The sequence below is a fragment of the Cyprinus carpio genome, chromosome A1, assembly GCF_018340385.1.
Source record: "Cyprinus carpio isolate SPL01 chromosome A1, ASM1834038v1, whole genome shotgun sequence".
NCBI classification, from domain to species: domain Eukaryota; kingdom Metazoa; phylum Chordata; class Actinopteri; order Cypriniformes; family Cyprinidae; genus Cyprinus; species Cyprinus carpio.
In genome coordinates this window covers 23,868,669-23,886,736 of record NC_056572.1, presented here as the reverse complement: position 1 = coordinate 23,886,736, position 18,068 = coordinate 23,868,669, and the positions used below count along the sequence as shown (strand labels likewise).

Below are 18,068 nucleotides of genomic sequence, written 5' to 3'. Positions count from 1 at the left end.
AAGACAGGATTACCCAGCCATGAGAGAATCATTCACTGTGATGGCTGCCACATACACTTAGAGCGTGGAAGGGGTGTGCCCCTTATCCAGCAGCTCTTGTAGAAAGGTTAGCACGTGGGACATGTCACAAGAGGACTGGTCCTCGCTCCGTGCTGCACACCAATCAGAGAAGACTAACCATTTAATGACATAGAGATGTATGTAGACGGAGCTATTGCTTTCAAAATGGAATTAGTTACACTCATGGGGGGCTGCAAAGAATCCCGTTGAGGGGTCAAACATGAAGGTTCAACAGCTCCTTACTTTCTATGGTGGTGAACAGCAGGCTGAGCTTCTTTCTTCTTTTGCTTCTTGTTTGTCAACGAGGAGATGATCTTCGTCACTGAAGGAGAAAAATTCTGACAAAGCCAACTTATATAGAGGTCAGCTCCTCCCCTTTGGGCAGGATGAAGTTCCTTTGTTTTGTGCAGCTACACGAACATGAACAAATTAGGCTTCAGTATCCGAGTAAACAGGAGTTTCCCCAAAAGTGTCAGCATCACAATGGGAGAGACCGTTCAAAAGGGAACTAACTTTTATGGGTTAAATCAGGTAGAAATATGTTTTTAAGGAAACGGTTGCACGTTACCAGTTTTTACAGTGTTAATTTAAGAGACCTTTTTTACTTTATAATTTGAGATATATACTAAACATACATGTACTACCGTTCCAAAGTTTGGGGTCATCAAGGTTTTTTAAAGAAATTTATACTTTTTTAAACAAGGATGCATTAAACTGAGCAAAATGATGGTAAAGACAATATGTATATATAAAGCTGTTCTTTTTAATTTTCTATTCATAAAATAGTCCTGAAAAAAAAATGGCTTTCACAAATATGTTAAGCTGCATTACAATGATCTCTGAAGGATCATGTGACACTGGCTGCTGAAAATTCTGCTTTTCCATTTGCCATCACAAGAATAAATTACATTTTTAAATATATTCAAATAGAAAAGAGTTGCAAAATGCATTGGTGGTCTTACTAAAACCACAAAATAACCAAACCTACCAGGTCTTAGTAACTTAAATCCTCATCTACTGTATAATTTCATATGTCCTCTGTCCACTTTTCTTTCTGCTAGGCAAGTTCACATGCATTGAGGTACGTTTTCACCTGGAAAGGCAGATGGGCTACTACCTGATCCAGATGTACATTCCCAGTCTGCTCATCGTCATCCTGTCCTGGGTCTCCTTCTGGATTAACATGGATGCCGCTCCTGCCCGTGTCGCCCTGGGAATCACCACAGTGCTCACAATGACAACTCAGAGCTCTGGATCCAGGACATCCTTACCTAAGGTCGGAGTGCATGCAGTATTAAAGCAAGTCCCTTATTCACATTTGTAAAAAAAAAAGATTCTGCATCACTGGTCAGTATTAGGGTATAAGTTCTACTAGCACTTCTACACATCTCTTTTTCTGCCATTCATTCGCAGTTATCATTTATTAATGCAGCCCAGAGTGGAATGTGCAAAGTGCATCCATGTGTGAAAGCAGGCATGCAGTGTGTATTGCATTTTAAAAATGCTCATAAATGCTACATTGAGTTATGAAAAACAATTATACATCCAGAAAATAGGCCTTTTCACCAGGCAGAGAATTATCTCTGATTCATAGCGGCGATAAGGACAATATTCAGACAGATCCCTATGCTGTTCAATAATAAAACGACTGGGCTGTTATGTAGGCTGGAATGAAAAGGCAAAGGCTAACTAAGGTATATGAGAATGAATGTGTTTGTGTCTATCTTCCATGCAGGTGTCTTACGTGAAGGCTATTGATATCTGGATGGCTGTGTGCTTGTTATTTGTCTTTTCTGCCCTATTGGAGTATGCTGCAGTCAACTTTGTTTCACGGCAACACAAAGAACTCTTACGATTCCGACGGAAAAGAAAGAAGTCCGGCAAGGTATGGACTGAATCCTCATTATGAAAGATAAATTGCATCCCTGTGTTTTGTCACACAATTTGCTGACACAGAAGTGTCACGCTCAAATGTTAATGAATTTGTCTGTTACCCATCAAAATCATGGAAGGTAAAGAAAGTTTTGAAGCAAGTGTATATAAATGCTGATGCACACCAAGTGACGTAAGTAATATAATAAGGAAAAACATGACTGTGAGCGTGATATTGCTTATAGGAATGGCCGTAACCAGGGTTTGAAAATTAGTGAGGTCTGGGGTGGGGTTAAGAATTGTGCTATAATAACCCCTACAAATACAACTCATTATATACACTAACACTTTAAATGAGACAGACATGTAGATGTTTGTGAAAGAAGTTTTTTTTTTTTTTTTTTTTTCGAGGGATGAACACTTTTAAATTATGCCATATTTATTGTAGCAAAATTTGTTAATACCTTACTATGAAGGTTAGGGGTGGATAATTTTATCAGTTTATTATTCATTATTCAACTATGCATATTACTGTTGTAGTTTTCATTAATAACCATTGCTGTATAGATGATAACTTTGTCTAGTGCTCTTAAGATTGTTTTGACTTTGTGAAAATGTAACTACTATACTTAATGAAATACCATAGACTTCTTCATGGATAGAGTTTGCATATTTCATTTCACTTTTTTGATTACTGTCAGTTTAAGTGCTGGCAATGCCCTCTTGCCAGATATTGCTACGAAAACAAATAAAAACAGAAATATATATATATATATATATATATATATATATATATTTGTTAAAATCTTTTGTAAATAAGATAAAGCTATCGCTAACCCGAAACTGCAACTTCCCACTTTATTAACTTTCTAAAGAATCAAATTAAGTGGAAAAGATTAAGTCCAAACATGCTTAATAAATCTGGCCTGCAGCCTCACTCACAACTCTCTCAAGCCCCCCTTACTCCGTCAGCTTCTGGCAGCAATCATTTTCATATCACGGATGTTAAAAATTCTTGCAAACTGTTTAAACTGAATTTTCTTGCTCTATGAAAGAAAATAATAATTTTTTTTTAACGCCAGAGTAGAACTGTGATTCTTGGTTCTGAATGAACTGATTCAATTAATTATTCAATGACTCATTCCTATAGACAGTCGCTTGGTTCATTTCTGAATGAATCACTGTTTTTGAACATATTGATTTAATTATTTTTTCAGTGATTCACTTTTAAAGACAGCCACTTGTCACCTACAGATTGTCTGGAATGTGCCAATAAAGATTAACATTTGTTTGGAATCGCAGATATTTAGGGTTTACATATAAATAAAATTCTCTAAAATATCAGAAACAGACAAATTCTTTTTCAAGTTCAATTAATGGTAATAAAAGATCACTTTATGACAATTTACTTCATAAGCAGATAATATGTGACACATCATAATATACTCACATTAACATATTTATTTAACCATGTCAGTAATAAAACATTCCAAAAAAAAAAAAAAGAAATCCAGATAAAAATCCAGAGATAAAAGGTAAATAAATAAAATAAAATAATATAAAAAATAATAAAGCCAATTAAATATTCTAGCACTTTTAAAAGAGAAAACAGTCACACAATTAATTGGTTAGTATAACTACTGAGAAGAGAACCCAATAACATTCACACAGCACTAAAACAAAAAGTCCTAAGGGAAGAAGTTTACCCTGAATGAGGAGTAAATTGGAGTTGACAGTAAGTGAAGCAGATGATTGGGAGACTGACAGAGTTTCTGCAGCTTTTTCGACTCTGCTCAGATAAATTCTATACAGCCAAACACAGTTTAACTGATTGAATATGCATGTTTTGGCAGGCATTTTTGAGTTGATATGATGCTAGGAGCTATGATGTTAAGTTTGAAAAACACATAAGGTTAGAAAATTAACAACCTTGTGACTATTAATGATTGTATAACACAGTAAAAATGTATTCATTTATATCTATCAATTAGAGTCACATTTATTTACACTGGAATCCCACAAACCACCACATTTTTAGTCCTAATACAACACTGCCTCCTAGAGGACAGAAGTAGTCAGTGCGTCCATGCCATACCCTGCAACTAACCCAACATATTTCAAACATTATTTCAAGGCAGAAGCCTGATAACTAGTACAAAGGCCAGACTGCTATTTAGGTCTGCTTATATACTAAATATTGCATGTGACCAGAGATGTTATTTCCCCTCACACTATGGAGCTGGAATATTATTGGCATCATAATATGAAGCTTAGCCAGTTGAATATTCTGACAATTTTCAGAGAAAAAAAAAAAAATAAAGTGCAAAATCCATTATGTTAAAAGGACATTGCAAAAAATGCACAGGAAAGCAGTTCAGGCACAGCCACAATATTAGATACTGCAAAGAGGAAAACACTTGATTTCAGAATAATACACATTTGCTTTTATGCAATTTTATTTATTTTACATGCCTGTAATGTTATTTTTGAATACCACTTATTGTTTCATATTTATTTATTTACATTGCATGATATCCTGCATGTGGAGAGCCTTTATATTTTATTAGTTTGCATGCTTTGTGTTTCCTTTACTCTTCGATCCCTCTGCTGTGCTGAAAGACTTTTGATCAAACATTTGATGAGGAGCATACCGAGTCATTGCATCGTATCAATGGCCTACACAGTGCCGAGCCAGTTTACGGATCAATGGGCCAACTCAACGAATTCAATGACAGGGTAATGAGAGAGCACAGCACTTCATCTCTGTCCATGCCTTTGACCGATGAGTTCATTATACAGTCACTCCCCTTCCCTATCATGTATCCAAGTTCATTCAGGTCCAGCTCTCATGAAACAGTATGTCACACTATTTTACCATTCAGATAAGTAGTGATAATAATGTCAAGATTAAAAGTTCTGTTCTGCAATTTGAGTATTTTATATATCATATGATTATGGATTCATATGATACAACTGTAATATAGTTTTTTTCATTTTTAGAAGCTTACTTTACAATTTTTAAACATTATTTATAATGAAAGCTTTTGTGTAATTTATATATATGTAGGGGTGTAACAGTACACACGGTATGTACCTCGTTTTGATGTCACATTCGGTATGGTTTCAGTACATCAGAACATCTGCTCGTGCGTCAGCAGTATCACATGCATGCGTTATGGTACTGTGAAGGATCATATAACATTTATTTGATCATTGATCAAATAAATGCAGCCTTGATGAGCATAAGAGACTTCTTTAGGAAATCTTAAAAAAAAAAAAAAAACTTACCAAACCCAAACTTTTGAATGGTAATGTATATTTTATCAGTTTATTAGATGACTGGGGCTGAATTTTAGGACCACAGAATGCACATACTGTAGCATCAAATAAATAGACAAATTAATTTTAATGTACAGTACTTTGACCGATGATATTTCTACTCAAGATGCATTACATATCTTTTGATGCATATGATCTTGTTGCACTCAATTAATGCTCCAGTTACTAACGCAACCTTGGTTCCCTGAGATAAGGAAATGAAAGTTGCGTCGACATGCTCATGGGGAAACTACTGTTAACTCTGATACTGAAGCCTGATTTGTTCACGTTTGTGTAGCTGCATGAACCAATGGCGCTTCAACCTGCCAAAAAAGGAGGAACCAACCTCTAAATAATTTGGCTCTAATTTGGTCAGAATCTTTCGACTGAAACGACATTCATCGACTCATCTACAGCCTTATAGCACGGCAGCCTATGCAACGCTCATTCCCTTATCTCTGAGAACCAAGGTTACGTTAGTAACCGGACAGTTCCCTTTCAAGCGGTCTCTCCCGTTGCATTGACATGCTTTTGGGGAACGCATCTAATAACGCCATGCTATAAGCAAGTGCAGAATGAAAACTGCTCTGCGAGCCCAGCCATGGAGCACTCGTGCTGAGGGTGCTCCTGTAAGCATGTGCCAATAATGAGACTCAAGCTGTTTAGGAGCCACTTAAAGGGACTATAGACAAGTCCCAAGTTGGCACAGTATGAGGACGAGGCGAATTCAATCAATTGGACATCTGCCAACTGATTGGCCAACCACAGGGGAATGATTTGCTGCGATGGCTGCCATGCTTTGAGCATGGAAGGTGTGTGCCCCTTATCCCCCTGGTTCAGGGGGCATGTTGTCCGAGAGGACCAGGAGGTGATGCCCCTTTAAGGCCGGTAGGAAGGTTTTTAGGGCCAGAAAAACTGCCATCATCTCAAGGCAGTTAATGTGTATGTGCTGCTCCAGGTTTGACCAGGAAGGGGACACCAGTCTGCCCTCATACAGAGCTCCCCAATCCGAGTTAAAGGCATCTATCGTGACCTCTTTCCTTCTGGAGGTTAGTCCCAATGGGAGGCCTGATTGAAACAGGCGAGAGGTTATCCAAGGGGCCATGGCTCTGATGCAGCAGTGGGTTACCCTGAGATGAAAATGTCCCAGGCGCCAAGCGTGGGATGGAACATGGGCTTTGGCCATGCTGAAGGGGCCGCATGTTGAGCAGGCCCAGAGGATGGCCGACATGAGGCGAGCATCCTCTGGAAAGCCCTGAGGGGACGTGAAGTCCCTAATTTGAATGATGCCACTAGTCGCTGAATAGTAAGGGAGCATTCCAGAATAATCCATGCCCGCATTTGGGCAAAATCGATAACTGTCCCCAGAAAGACTACTCGCTGGCTGGGAGAAAAAGAGCTCTTGGCTAAATTGATTCTCAACCCAAGGCGCTCCATGAGTTCAAAATGTGGATTTCCGTCCATCTCAGAGGGGAAAGAGCCATCTATGCACTTCATAAAGGGCACGGGGGCAGGGACAGTCCAAATGGCAGGACTGTTTACTGATAGGCCACTCCCTCGAATGCAAATCTCAAGAACGGTTTGTAATGGGGGGCTATCTGGATGTGAATGTAAGCGTCTTTCAGATCCACTGACAGAAACCAATCCTCGGGACATACTTGCGTGAGGATCTGTTTCAAAGTTAACATTTGAGACCCCCATCTTTCTTGGGAATGAAGGAGTAACGGCTGTAAAAACCTGACTTGCTGTTTGCTAGAGTAACCATTTCCACAGCTCCTTTTGTAAGTGGTGTTTGTACTTCGGACCAGAGAACATGAGCATTGTTGTTCTGCACCAAAGTTTGAATAACATCTCTGAAATAGTTTTTCGAATGGAAGGTAGCCACATGGGGGTGGGGAACTGACATTTGTGTAAATGAGGAGTGGAGAAATGCTCTTTTGAGTATGTAGGCCCACTATCACAGTGGTAGCTTGCTTGGGTGGGCACTGAATGAGAAGGATTAGCCCAGCTTGAATAGAGCTACCATCGCTCAGTGTTAAATGGAGGGATGGAGAGCGAACACAAGCGAACACTCCTCTCTTTGAGGGAGTTCCGGCCTCAATGAGAACTGACTCTCTCCTCTTCCTCTCTGAGTTTGTACCAGGATGGCTTCTGTGGATCTGGGTCCAGCGCAACGAAACAGGTAGAAGCCCAAGCTCAGGTTTAAGCTGCGGCTGAGGCGGCACTGGCTTGGCAAGTTGCTGAGCAGATGGAGCTTTCTGGCGACATGAACCAGCCGCCACACTAGAACACTTCAGCAGGAAATAATGCATTACCTGCGATGTATTCTGTGCCACTGTTAACCGCTCTCCAAAACCCATCCACAGCAGTGCCAAACAGTCCCTTAGGAGAGACTGGTGGGTCTAGGAAGGTGACCTTGTCAGGGTCCCTGATCTCTGTCAAATTCAGCCACAGGTGGCGCTACAGCACCACCTTGGCAATCGCCTGCGCAGTGGCCTTAGTAGCGCACAGAGCCAGATCAGTCGCTGTGTGCAGCTCTCTAAATGCATTAGAACTCTGGCTGGACTCGTCCATGGTGAGAAGAACTTTGGCCTGGAAAACTTGAAGCACTGCCATCGTGTGAAGGGCTACGCCAACCTGGCCAGCCGCTGAATAAGCACTGTTCGCTAGGGATGAGGTAGTCCTGCAGGGCTTAGATCGAGGTGATTCATGGGCTTTCAACCCCAGGGCCAATGGAGGGCACAGATGCGCAGGGACCACCTCTTCCAGAGGAGGGATCTTGCTGTAACATCATTCTTCAGTGCTGTCAAAAGTGGAAGTATGTGCCGAAGAATCGCCGCTGCAAGGGGCGCTGATCTTCACATGTGAAGCACACTGGTGAATTGACGTGTCGGGGGTAGGGGTTGCACAGGCTAATCAACTAGTCGATTATTCGACTTTAATGCTCTGCCATGACGCTTTAAGCTTGATGTTGACTAGTCGCTGGACGTATACAGAGAGCGCAACAGGATAATAAATCTTTGAAGGAGTTCCACATTAACGCTCCTTTTCTGAACAGTTAAAATGACAAATAAATGTATACTCCGAAAGCTCCACATGACATGTGTGATTATATTACTGGTTGCTCAAAACTGAACGGGAGAACATCGTATTGACTCCTCCTTCAGTCCTTTTTGTGATAAATGTCCTGACCAACGACTTGGTTCCTTTTTCAATATGATATAGGAATGTGAAAAGGTTAAACATTTTTGGACTGAGGTATGTGGTATCTTATGGAAATCATTGAATATCCGATTCCAGTGACACCCTCTGTATTATTACTGAATGATGACTCTCAGTTTGACTTCTCTAAGCTGCAAAAAACTGTCTACCTGCCCGGTTTAACGTCTGCAAAAAAACTTATAGCTCAACACTGGCTCCCACTACATGCCTTGGATATATTCAAGTGGTTGTTTCAACTTCGGGACATTATAATGATAGAAAAATCCACAGCTCGGGTGAACTTGGCTCAAATCTCAACACTAAATATATGGACAACAGCTGCTGACAAGGTCTCCAAGTATATTGCACAAAGGCTACAGACAGTAGCTTGTACATCATGCGCAGATTGCGCGTGCACAGAATCATTCAGCGCAGAAATGTACTGTCAGCGCTTGTCTGTGATTTCTCAATAAAATAGCTTAGAAACTGAAAAGTTTCACTAATACTACAGAGACTATGTAGAATTGCTGCCATGTAGAATTAATTCACACACGCAATCGCTCTTACTTATGCATTCATATAAATGTAATCTTTACTGTGCTACTTTATCTATATCTAATTTAGAATGAGCAGAAATCTGTGAGAAATAAAACGACCCAAAGGCAAGAGTACTGATAAAAATTAGCTGTTATAGGAGCAATAGCCATGTGGGCAGCGCTGTGTCATATGCAATAGCTGAGCACAACGGGTTTGTCACAGCTCCAGACTTATTTGTTCATTAATGACGTCACATAAAAGTCGACTTTAAAAAATCAGAAGTCGTTCAACCGCTAGCTGGGGGGACAAAGAAGCATGCGGGAGCTGCACCGTTCACCTTTTACTTGAGCCCAGTGTTAAAACCCCACTTCTCCGCTATTTCTTTCTTAAAGTAAGAAGATTTCATAAAAGAAGGCGATCTGCGAGTGGAGAAGGGTGAGACTCATGCTCTTGCAGTGAGAACATGCGATCTCAGTGAGCACAGCTCGCATGGGCTTTGCCAGGACATGTGATGCACTCACTGTAGCCCTCTGCATCCCACCACGAGCCACACTCATGGCGTAAGATTTGCAACGTCTCTGGAAATTGCTCCTAGGGTGTCGAATGGCTACAGGGGAAGGATTCTGGCTTCTTCCGCTGCCGGGACCTTCTTCTACGGCGGAGAGCAGCAGGCTGAGCTGAGGTTCTTCCTTCTTCGGCTTCTTTTTTGCAGAGTCAGCGAGGAGATGATATTCGTTGCTGAAGGAGAAAAATTCTGATGAAATGGCACTCAGAGCTGACTTATATAGAGGTCAGCTCCTCCCCTTTTGGCAGATTGAAGCGCCATTGATCCATGCAGCTGCACAAACATGAACAAATCAGGCTTTAGTTTCAGAGTAAATAGGAGCTTCCCCATAAGTGTGTCAACGCAACTGGAGAGATCATTCGAATGGGAATCTCAATTGCATTTGCATTTCATGTTCTACCAAAATAATTTACCCTATTCCACTAAAGTCTTCTTTTTTTGTATGAAATCATTGTTGACAACAAAAGAATGTGAATGATCTTTGCAAAACAAAATGTTTTCACATTTTTGTTACCTATCTGACTAACTGTTTACATTTGCAGACTAGCAGGCAGAAACACCCCATAAGTCATTTAAAATGTTAGGTACATTATAAAACTTAAACAAATTGCTAACACTGTAATTTATTGTTCACATTATTATCTTATATCCCACAATTTCCTATAAAGGAAGTAACAGGTTCTGTGAATGTAGGAGTACTAGAGTCTTGATTCCTTCTCTTTCTGTATCCTTTCCTTTTTCTGAGGAGGATGTGCAGGAGAGCCGGTTGAGCTTCACGCCCAATGCAGGGAAAGACGGAGCCGTGCCCAAAGCTGCTAATAATGCGGCCACAACACCCTCTGTCCCAGCCCTTACTGCCACCAAGAGTCATGAGGAGATGAGAAAACTCTTCATCGACCGAGCCAAGAAGATTGACACTGTGTCCCGTGCCGGATTCCCACTGGCCTTCCTGTTTTTCAATATTTTCTATTGGGTTCTTTACAAAATCCTACGCCACGAGGACGTGCACAAGCCATAGATGGAACATGGAGTGTTGCACCTTGGGAGGTACGGTAGTAACACAGCAAAGCTGCATCAATGAACTCTGATGTTATAACTTGTGCGCAACATTTCCTGCCAAGACCTATGCTAAAATGACTATGAAAAACTGTGATGTCACGGACTGATGGTTAATGTCAATAGTTTTTTTGTGTTGTACACCCATACGAGGACAATGCGCTCACTATGCAATGGATAAGCATCCGTAGGGCCTCTGACACACCTGTTCCACAACTATAGCAAAAGTGATCAGCACTTCCACACACCTGTTTAACACAGAAGCACAGTCTGATACTGACTACAGAGCCCTCGTAGTGACAGATGTGTGTGTCTTGCACTGGTTTTGTCAACTCTGTTGTCTTACAGCTTTACTGCCAATGTTCTGTGTTGTATTTTTGATATACAGCTATTGAAAAATGGCAAGAGTGCAAGAACAGAAATGTATATTATACAGATATCCAAACACAAACTACTAATGTTGATTATTTTATAAGGAAGTGTTGAATAGTTTTTATTAGCATTTTGGTCAGCGTAATGCACTCGATCATTTTACTCCAACCTGATTGATGACCAGCTCTAGAAACCAGCATCCAGGCCAAAATCATTCTGAGCTTAATCTCAAGAATGACCCTGAACCAGCAAAGACTTTTCTGTTTACAGCTAGCCTATGAACACCTTAACACTGCTTCAAGGAAACACATTTTGAAAATTTTAATAGGTAGCGTACTGTCATTAACCATTAAGAAATTGAAACAATCCTTCAAGTCCAATTCAAGTTTTTCTTAAAAGCATTATTGTTTGAAAACCATTGCCAGGCACTTCAAACCAATGATGCCACCGCAAAATAATGCGACTGGGAGTGAATACTGTCACACATGTCATGTGTAGCAAATTCTTGAATGGAGAAAAGAATTCAAGCAGGGCTTGTTAGGACAAGTTGCAGTGAGACAAGTCATCATACAAATAAATAAATAAATAAATAAAATTGGTAATGCAAAAATGTAAATGAGACTTTTAAAATGTCTCATAATCAAGAACTTAATTTGAGTGGTTTTAAACTAATCTAACTGCATGTATGGTGATTGTATAACAATGAATTCTGAATATAATTTATTAACAATAGGCCTATGTAATTCTGCCTCTTATTTTAATTATCCCAATGGTATCTCAAATTCAAAAACGTGCCATGAGATAATGTGTACTTGAAATCGATATTTATCAATATTAACTTTGTTGCATTGAAATATAATCACTGTTTAAAACAGTTAAAATCCTTGGACCAAACTATCTTAGACCTCCCCCAACATCAACATTTGTAATTCATTTTGTACAAACATTATTAAATGTTATGCATGAATTCAAGTCTGTTGTACACCGTTTTCAATGTGAATTGGACAGCAGTCAAAATTTCCTCGCTGCTTTTAAAAGAGGCTATACAGGTGAGATGCATATGTTCCTCTGTGTACATCTGTAAATACTTTACAATGTCCGTGTTACACAAGTACATATAGCTAATGGAACGGTTATAATACTGTGTATAAAAAATTTGCAACACAAAATATTTTACGTTTGTGTTAATTTAAACTGGTCAGTAACCATGTAACATAAAGGCTGTAATGTAAAGTTATTTTCATATGTTTACTGATGAGCCCTCTGAGAAAGACGGAAAAATAAATGTTATAAAAGCATCCTTTGTCTCTTGTGCATTTAGGTTACGCACTCCACGTGTGTGCACTTGTACACTGCTCGACAGCCGCCAAGGGCATAAAAGAACGAAAGCGGGGAGCGCTCACAAACTTGTTAGTAATCATCACTTTGGTGTAAATGACAGTTTGTAAAACGACACTTGGCCGTCTGTGTTTACCGTAGTAATACTCATCTACACGCCCCCTTCTGTCTGTACTCCTACATAAAGCAATGCGCGGTGCGCTCGGCGATGAGTAGCATGAGTCTCCACGGGAAAGTCGCTCTGGTCACCGGCGGCGCGCAAGGCATCGGAAGAGCCGTGGTGGAACATCTCCTGGAGAATGGGGCGAAGGTTTCGCTTTGACAAATTTGTTTTTAAAATGGACACTACGGATTTATCCAATTAACTGTTGGTAAAACGTGCAAAACGTCTTAAGAATTAGTTTAGTTGTATGTTTGGGGCGATTATTATGTTTTGTTTTTATTTATTAAATCATGCATCGTAGCGTCTTTATTTATTTGTTTTAGCATTACGTTATTAATTTACTTTTTGAAAATTCAGGTTGCACTGGTAGACCTGAACCAATCTGTTGGAGAGGAATGTAAAAGTGATCTAGATGGCCAGTTTGGAGAGGATAACTGTATTTTTATCCAGTGTGACGTGACAAACGCGGGGAAACTTAAAGGTAAAATCGTAATCTCATTTTCGTAGCCTTTTATTTGGGACATTTAGCATCATCTCTAATCTGGCATAGTTTAAACTAGTTTTCGTAGACCGAAACAATTATCAACTTTATATATTGCGCACCTGTATGCTCAGCGCATCTTATTCTTTAACAATGCCTCATTGTTTGAGAAGTTAATTAGGTCGTACAAGGTATTCATAGGCCCTCAGGTCACCACTGAGAAATGTTACTGGGTTTTGATGTTTTAACACTATCAAATGTTTAGCCTTTGGTTAAGTTCTTTATTTCTCCAAGACAAGAGTTTATGAGTCGGTGGTGAAGGGATTGATCATTCCTGTTAAACTTGTTTCTAAAACACACTTACCATAGAGTTTAATTAAATGTTTCTTCGTGGAATGCAATGTAGGTGAGGGCACATACAGGCTGACAGTGGCTGTGTTTAAAAACCAAGTGAACTGATTAGGTGAACTGCTCATCTGGTTTTAATGCACAGCCACTTTATACTGCTGTCAAAAGTGGCACTATTGCAACATTGTTATTAATCATTAGTTATTAATCATCAAGACATGAAAACCTTGCTGTGTTTTCTTTCATTAGAAGCCTTTCAAAACACAGTAAAGAAATTTGGTCGGTTGGATATTGTCATCAATAATGCTGGAATCAACAATGAGAAGAATTGGGAAAAAACCATTGAAGTAAACTTGGTGAGTTAAGAATCATTATTCTTGAAATCCAAAAAAATAAAAATAATTAGGTCATGCCAAACTCTTGCATTTCAACTTAACCTCATTTCATTGGAAACATCTCATGATTTACACAGCTAAGAGTGGATCACGTTTTGTGCTTTAGGGCACAGCATTCAACTACACTTCAGGATAGGAGTTACAAGTTCACAAAAAAATACTCCACCCCCTGCTTCTAGCCCAAAAGATTTCACAATAGTTTATGAAGTGAAAGGAACACCATTATATGGCACTTGTAAGCCTACATAAACTCTCAGAATAAAAGGTACAAAAGCTGTCACTGGGGCGGTATCTTTTCAAAAGGTACACTTTTGTACCTTTTAGGTACTAATATGTACCGATATGGACTCTTTAGGTAGGTGTGCCTTTTGAAAAGGTACTTTTGTAAAAAAAATTCTGAGAGTGATGCACTGTATGAAATAATCTACAGATCTTTAAAAGTGATCATGCTCTGCAGATTGATTTCATAATGGACATGATGCAGTATAATTATTTGTTTGTTTATAATAGTAGGCAAGTGTCAGCATAATCTCACTCTCAAAAAAAAAAAAAAAAAACTTTTGTTTATTTTTTTGTGCTAGCAGTTTTACACAACTGTTGTCTTCCTCAGACATCTGTCATACAGGGGACATATTTAGCACTAGAACACATGAGTAAAGAGCATGGAAAAGAAGGAGGTGTTATCATCAACGTTTCTTCTATGGCAGGTAAGATACTGATAACTTTATCATGTGTCTTAAATATGTGCATATTTTTAAAAAGTTAGCCTAAATGTTCTGTAGCCTGTAGAGAGTGTTGCACTAGGAAGGTTACATAACAATATATATATATATATATATATATATATACATATATATACACACACATATATATATATATATACATATATACATGTTTTTTCTGAACATGTCCTGGCCAGGATTTCTAAATTGCCTAAAATATTCAGGTTTTGGCCTTTTTGTTCCTTTTGACATGCTCTTTACAGTCCTTATGCATTATATGTATTTGTACATGCATTGCTTTGACCGTTCTCTGTAGATCCCACCTTCTCGCATGCCACCATTGGTCGTTTACTTATAATGCCTGCACGCTATTGGTCAAACTCCTTTTAAGTCATTACCTTCAGCAAGTATGAAAACAATAGGAAAACCAAGCCAAAACCCAGACATTTTAGGCAATTTAGAAATACCAGCCGGGACAAGTCAACAGCTTTTTACTTAAGCACCCCAGAAGATGCCAAAAAATCCCTGGAATCATGAATCAGCCGCATATCTATTATTAGGTTATTCATCCGTCATCAGATACCTTTGTTTTTGTACCATTGAGCTGTTGAGACATAGATAAACTGATTCTTTTGAAGACATATATCTATATCGATATAGATATAGATATAGATACAGATACAGATATTTCATGGATTTGAAACAGCCTTTTCATTTAACTAATGTAACACAGGTGATTTGGTTAAAAAAACAGAGGTAACTTTCAGGCTATCATAGCCATAGCAACTTTCTCTCTGAACATAACCTGCTCTGGAGTAGGTTCTTTTCCAGGGTTAGTTTACTTCAGCGCTATCGGCACATGCATGACCTATTGACCTAATGGTATATGATGTCTTACATAATCAGCATCAAACAAACAATATAATTCTTATTCTCAGTGATTAAAGATGAGGCGAAAAGATTGAAAAATGATTGCACAACCACCAATTAGGTGGCGATACGCGCTAAGTATGACCATTGTACAAAAACAGAAGAAGAAAGAAGCAGCATGGTTTTTCTTAATGTCGGTTTCCATGGTGACTCGTTGATACATTGCTCTGTTGAGTATGTCTTGTGTGTTAACTGTGAACATACACTGAGTGTATTTGGAATCAGCATACCTCAAGTAAGCAAAGTTTTTGGTCAATCAACTGAAAGTTCAGGGTATACGTGACGGTAACTTAACATTGCTTTCTGGAATACACCCCAGTTCTAAACAAATATGTCTGGATATTGATGTGAGTGGACAAAAGGGGATGTACATTTTCACTTGAGCAAGTGTTAATATGTGAATTACTGTGATGGTTTTTTGATCTTTCATTCTGACGGCACCCATTGAATGCAGAGGATCCAATGGTGACCAAGTGAAGTAATGCTAAATTGCTCCAAAGGGATTTATGCAGCACTTAACCATGCTAAATGGAAACATGTCTTTTTAGGATGACCTCATAGTTTTGTTTATTTTTTTATTTTTATTTTTTATGAACATACCCCTTAATTAAAATGTTAAAAGACAAGAAAACCTGATGACTCTCTTCAAGATGTTAATACAGCCAGAATGGGAAATAGAGCCTTCTTTTTGTTGCAAAAGTGGGTTATTCACTGCATATGCATTAATGTTGTGCTTAGATTTGTTCATCTAGAACACACAAGAACATTTTAATTGTAAATACTATCTCAGCTATTTGCCCCTGGCGTCCTTGGCTGCCTCGGTTTGATGCGGCTTGTAAATGTTGTTTATTATGACAAAACGCTAAAGGAAACATTGTTCCATTCAATGAGTGGAACCAGTCCAAAGAAATAATTAATTCACTGACTTGCAGTTAACACTGGTTGCAGTTAACAGCTCACTGGAGGGATTTCTTCTGAAATTACTACTTCTCTAACGTGGCCTGCTTTTCACACAAATCTTCCATATGGTGTCAGAATGCTACTTTTATGGTGCATTTTTTGAGCTTAACAGACATGGTCATACACAAAAGTTCCTTTAAAAATATAATTTTGTGTTCTAATGGAGAAAAAAAAAAGTTGTGGTATATAGGTTTGGAGCAATTTGAGGTAAGTAATGACTTTTTGGAATTAATATTTGTTTTGTTCCCTCCTAGCATTTCTCCATTCTCCTCACCAGCCAGTATACACAGCGACAAAGCACGGGGTGATTGGATTTTCAAGAGCAATTGCAGTGAGTAAATCAATCCTGTCTAACCAGTTTATCAGAAGTAAAGTTTACTCTAACCATATGTAAATCACTTCCCTAAAATGTGGTACATTCCAGCACCTGACAACCAAACCAGCTGCCCCAGTGCGGTTTTCACAGCCCAGCTTTTTCCCTCCAAGAGAGTAGATGTGTTTGCTCACAGATAGGATCTCTCACACCTGTGTGTTGACACATTCTTTGCGCTGTGTGTGTAATTTAGGCTGACCGTGTTTGGACACGTTTTGTTGTCGGCAGGACGCATCTGAACAGGGCAATTATGGAGTGAGGATCAACACACTGTGCCCAGCCTTCGTGGACACCCAACTCCTGCGCACTGTGGAGCACGAGGAAACAATGGGCAAGTTTGTCAAGTACAAAGATGAATTCAAGCAAAGGATGGACAAGTATGGCATTCTTAAGTAAGCACTTCAGTTGAACTACCTGTTTCTCCTGTATTAAATTGTTTTGCTTTATAATCAGTCCCTTGAATAAACAGTATGCTTGGGCAGAGAGCAACAGTGTTGTCTAGATAATTTACTGCTGCAAGTAAATAATCAGTGGATAAAGTGCTTTAAACCTTTAAACTTGTCTTTACTGGAAAATCTTGACATTTATTTTGCACCACCCACTTATTAAAGCTGGATTAAACTCTATGTTTTTGCTTGCAAGATTTTGCAAGTCCAATAAATCACCTGCAGTATTACTGGCACTTTTTCCACACCTTTGCAATTTGCCTCTCTAGTACTATACTTTTGGTGTTGGTGGAGTATCTGAAATTGCTTAATTTCTTTTTTTTTCCAACAAAATATTTGTTATGTCTTCCTCAAACACTCTGTAGACACATGAGGGACGAGTTATTTGAAATTACAGTATGTATGTACAGTATGTCAACGATTTTGTTGTGTTTGTGTATTGTTGTGTATATCTACAGACCATCTCTGATTGCAGAAGGAATGCTGCGAATCATAACAGATGAAAGCCTAAACGGAGCTGTGATGAAGATCACCTGTTCTAAAGGCATTCACTTCCACACCTATGAGCCTCTTTCAGCTTGATAGTGATGCCTTCATTAAACATGTCTGTCTTTTTTTTTCCTCCTCTCCTACTAGTATTTGGGCCTCTTTCTAAACCGGTTTTATTTTTTTGTAATGGCCTTGAACATTAATTTGTATGTAACTGCTTTAACTGTGAGTAATTGGTTTTGAGAGAAAAAAATATTGTATTTATTAATAACTCAGTTACTGTTTTATGTCTATCTTACCTCAATATTATAAACCAACGATTCATACAATTTTTGTATATGTTTTGTATAATATTTTAGATATATGGATATCTTTGTGACAAAGAGAGTGTCTTTTATTATTTATACCTTATGTATAAATCAAAGAATAAACTTCTGAATAT

At 38.8% G+C, this 18,068-nt stretch overlaps 2 protein-coding genes across 5 annotated transcripts in view; both read left to right on the top strand.

The window, feature by feature from the left end:
- LOC109078453 (glycine receptor subunit alpha-3-like) overlaps window positions 1-12,299 on the top strand; it is a 61,240-nt gene extending 48,941 nt beyond the window's left edge. The window contains exons 7-11 of one of the 2 annotated variants that reach the window (XM_042758472.1): window positions 1,122-1,336; window positions 1,796-1,945; window positions 4,552-4,668; window positions 6,116-6,118; window positions 10,299-12,299. In XM_042758472.1, coding sequence (XP_042614406.1) covers window positions 1,122-1,336; window positions 1,796-1,945; window positions 4,552-4,668; window positions 6,116-6,118; window positions 10,299-10,571 — 758 coding nt within the window. In that variant the 3' untranslated portion in view covers window positions 10,572-12,299. Of the gene's footprint in view, window positions 1-1,121; window positions 1,337-1,795; window positions 1,946-4,551; window positions 4,669-6,115; window positions 6,119-10,295 lie in introns of both variants that reach the window. The other variant, XM_042758465.1, reaches the window with a different exon arrangement.
- Window positions 12,300-12,476: 177 nt separating this feature from the next.
- LOC109078451 (15-hydroxyprostaglandin dehydrogenase) lies at window positions 12,477-18,068 on the top strand. Of its 3 annotated transcripts, none has more exons than XM_042758488.1 (7): window positions 12,477-12,629; window positions 12,840-12,963; window positions 13,561-13,667; window positions 14,317-14,413; window positions 16,573-16,649; window positions 16,920-17,083; window positions 17,613-18,068. In XM_042758488.1, exons 1-7 carry the CDS (start codon window positions 12,528-12,530, stop codon window positions 17,638-17,640), a joined length of 699 nt encoding a protein of 232 aa, XP_042614422.1. In that variant the 5' UTR covers window positions 12,477-12,527; the 3' UTR covers window positions 17,641-18,068. The 3 variants fall into 3 exon arrangements, with proteins under 3 accessions (XP_042614422.1, XP_042614416.1, XP_042614431.1); XM_042758482.1 differs by having other exon boundaries at window positions 17,596-18,060; XM_042758497.1 differs by lacking the exon at window positions 17,613-18,068 and having other exon boundaries at window positions 16,885-17,083.

What these genes read in the sequence shown, in the direction of transcription:
- LOC109078451 (XM_042758482.1), top strand. Translation starts at nt 12,528, where the DNA reads ATGAGTAGCATGAGTCTCCACGGGAAAGTCGCTCTGGTCACCGGCGGC. An exon ending in GATTTTCAAGAGCAATTGCA is followed by an intron (nt 16,650 to 16,919) that starts GTGAGTAAATCA and finishes TGTTGTCGGCAG; the next exon opens with GACGCATCTGAACAGGGCAA. An exon ending in GACAAGTATGGCATTCTTAA is followed by an intron (nt 17,084 to 17,595) that starts GTAAGCACTTCA and finishes GTATATCTACAG; the next exon opens with ACCATCTCTGATTGCAGAAG.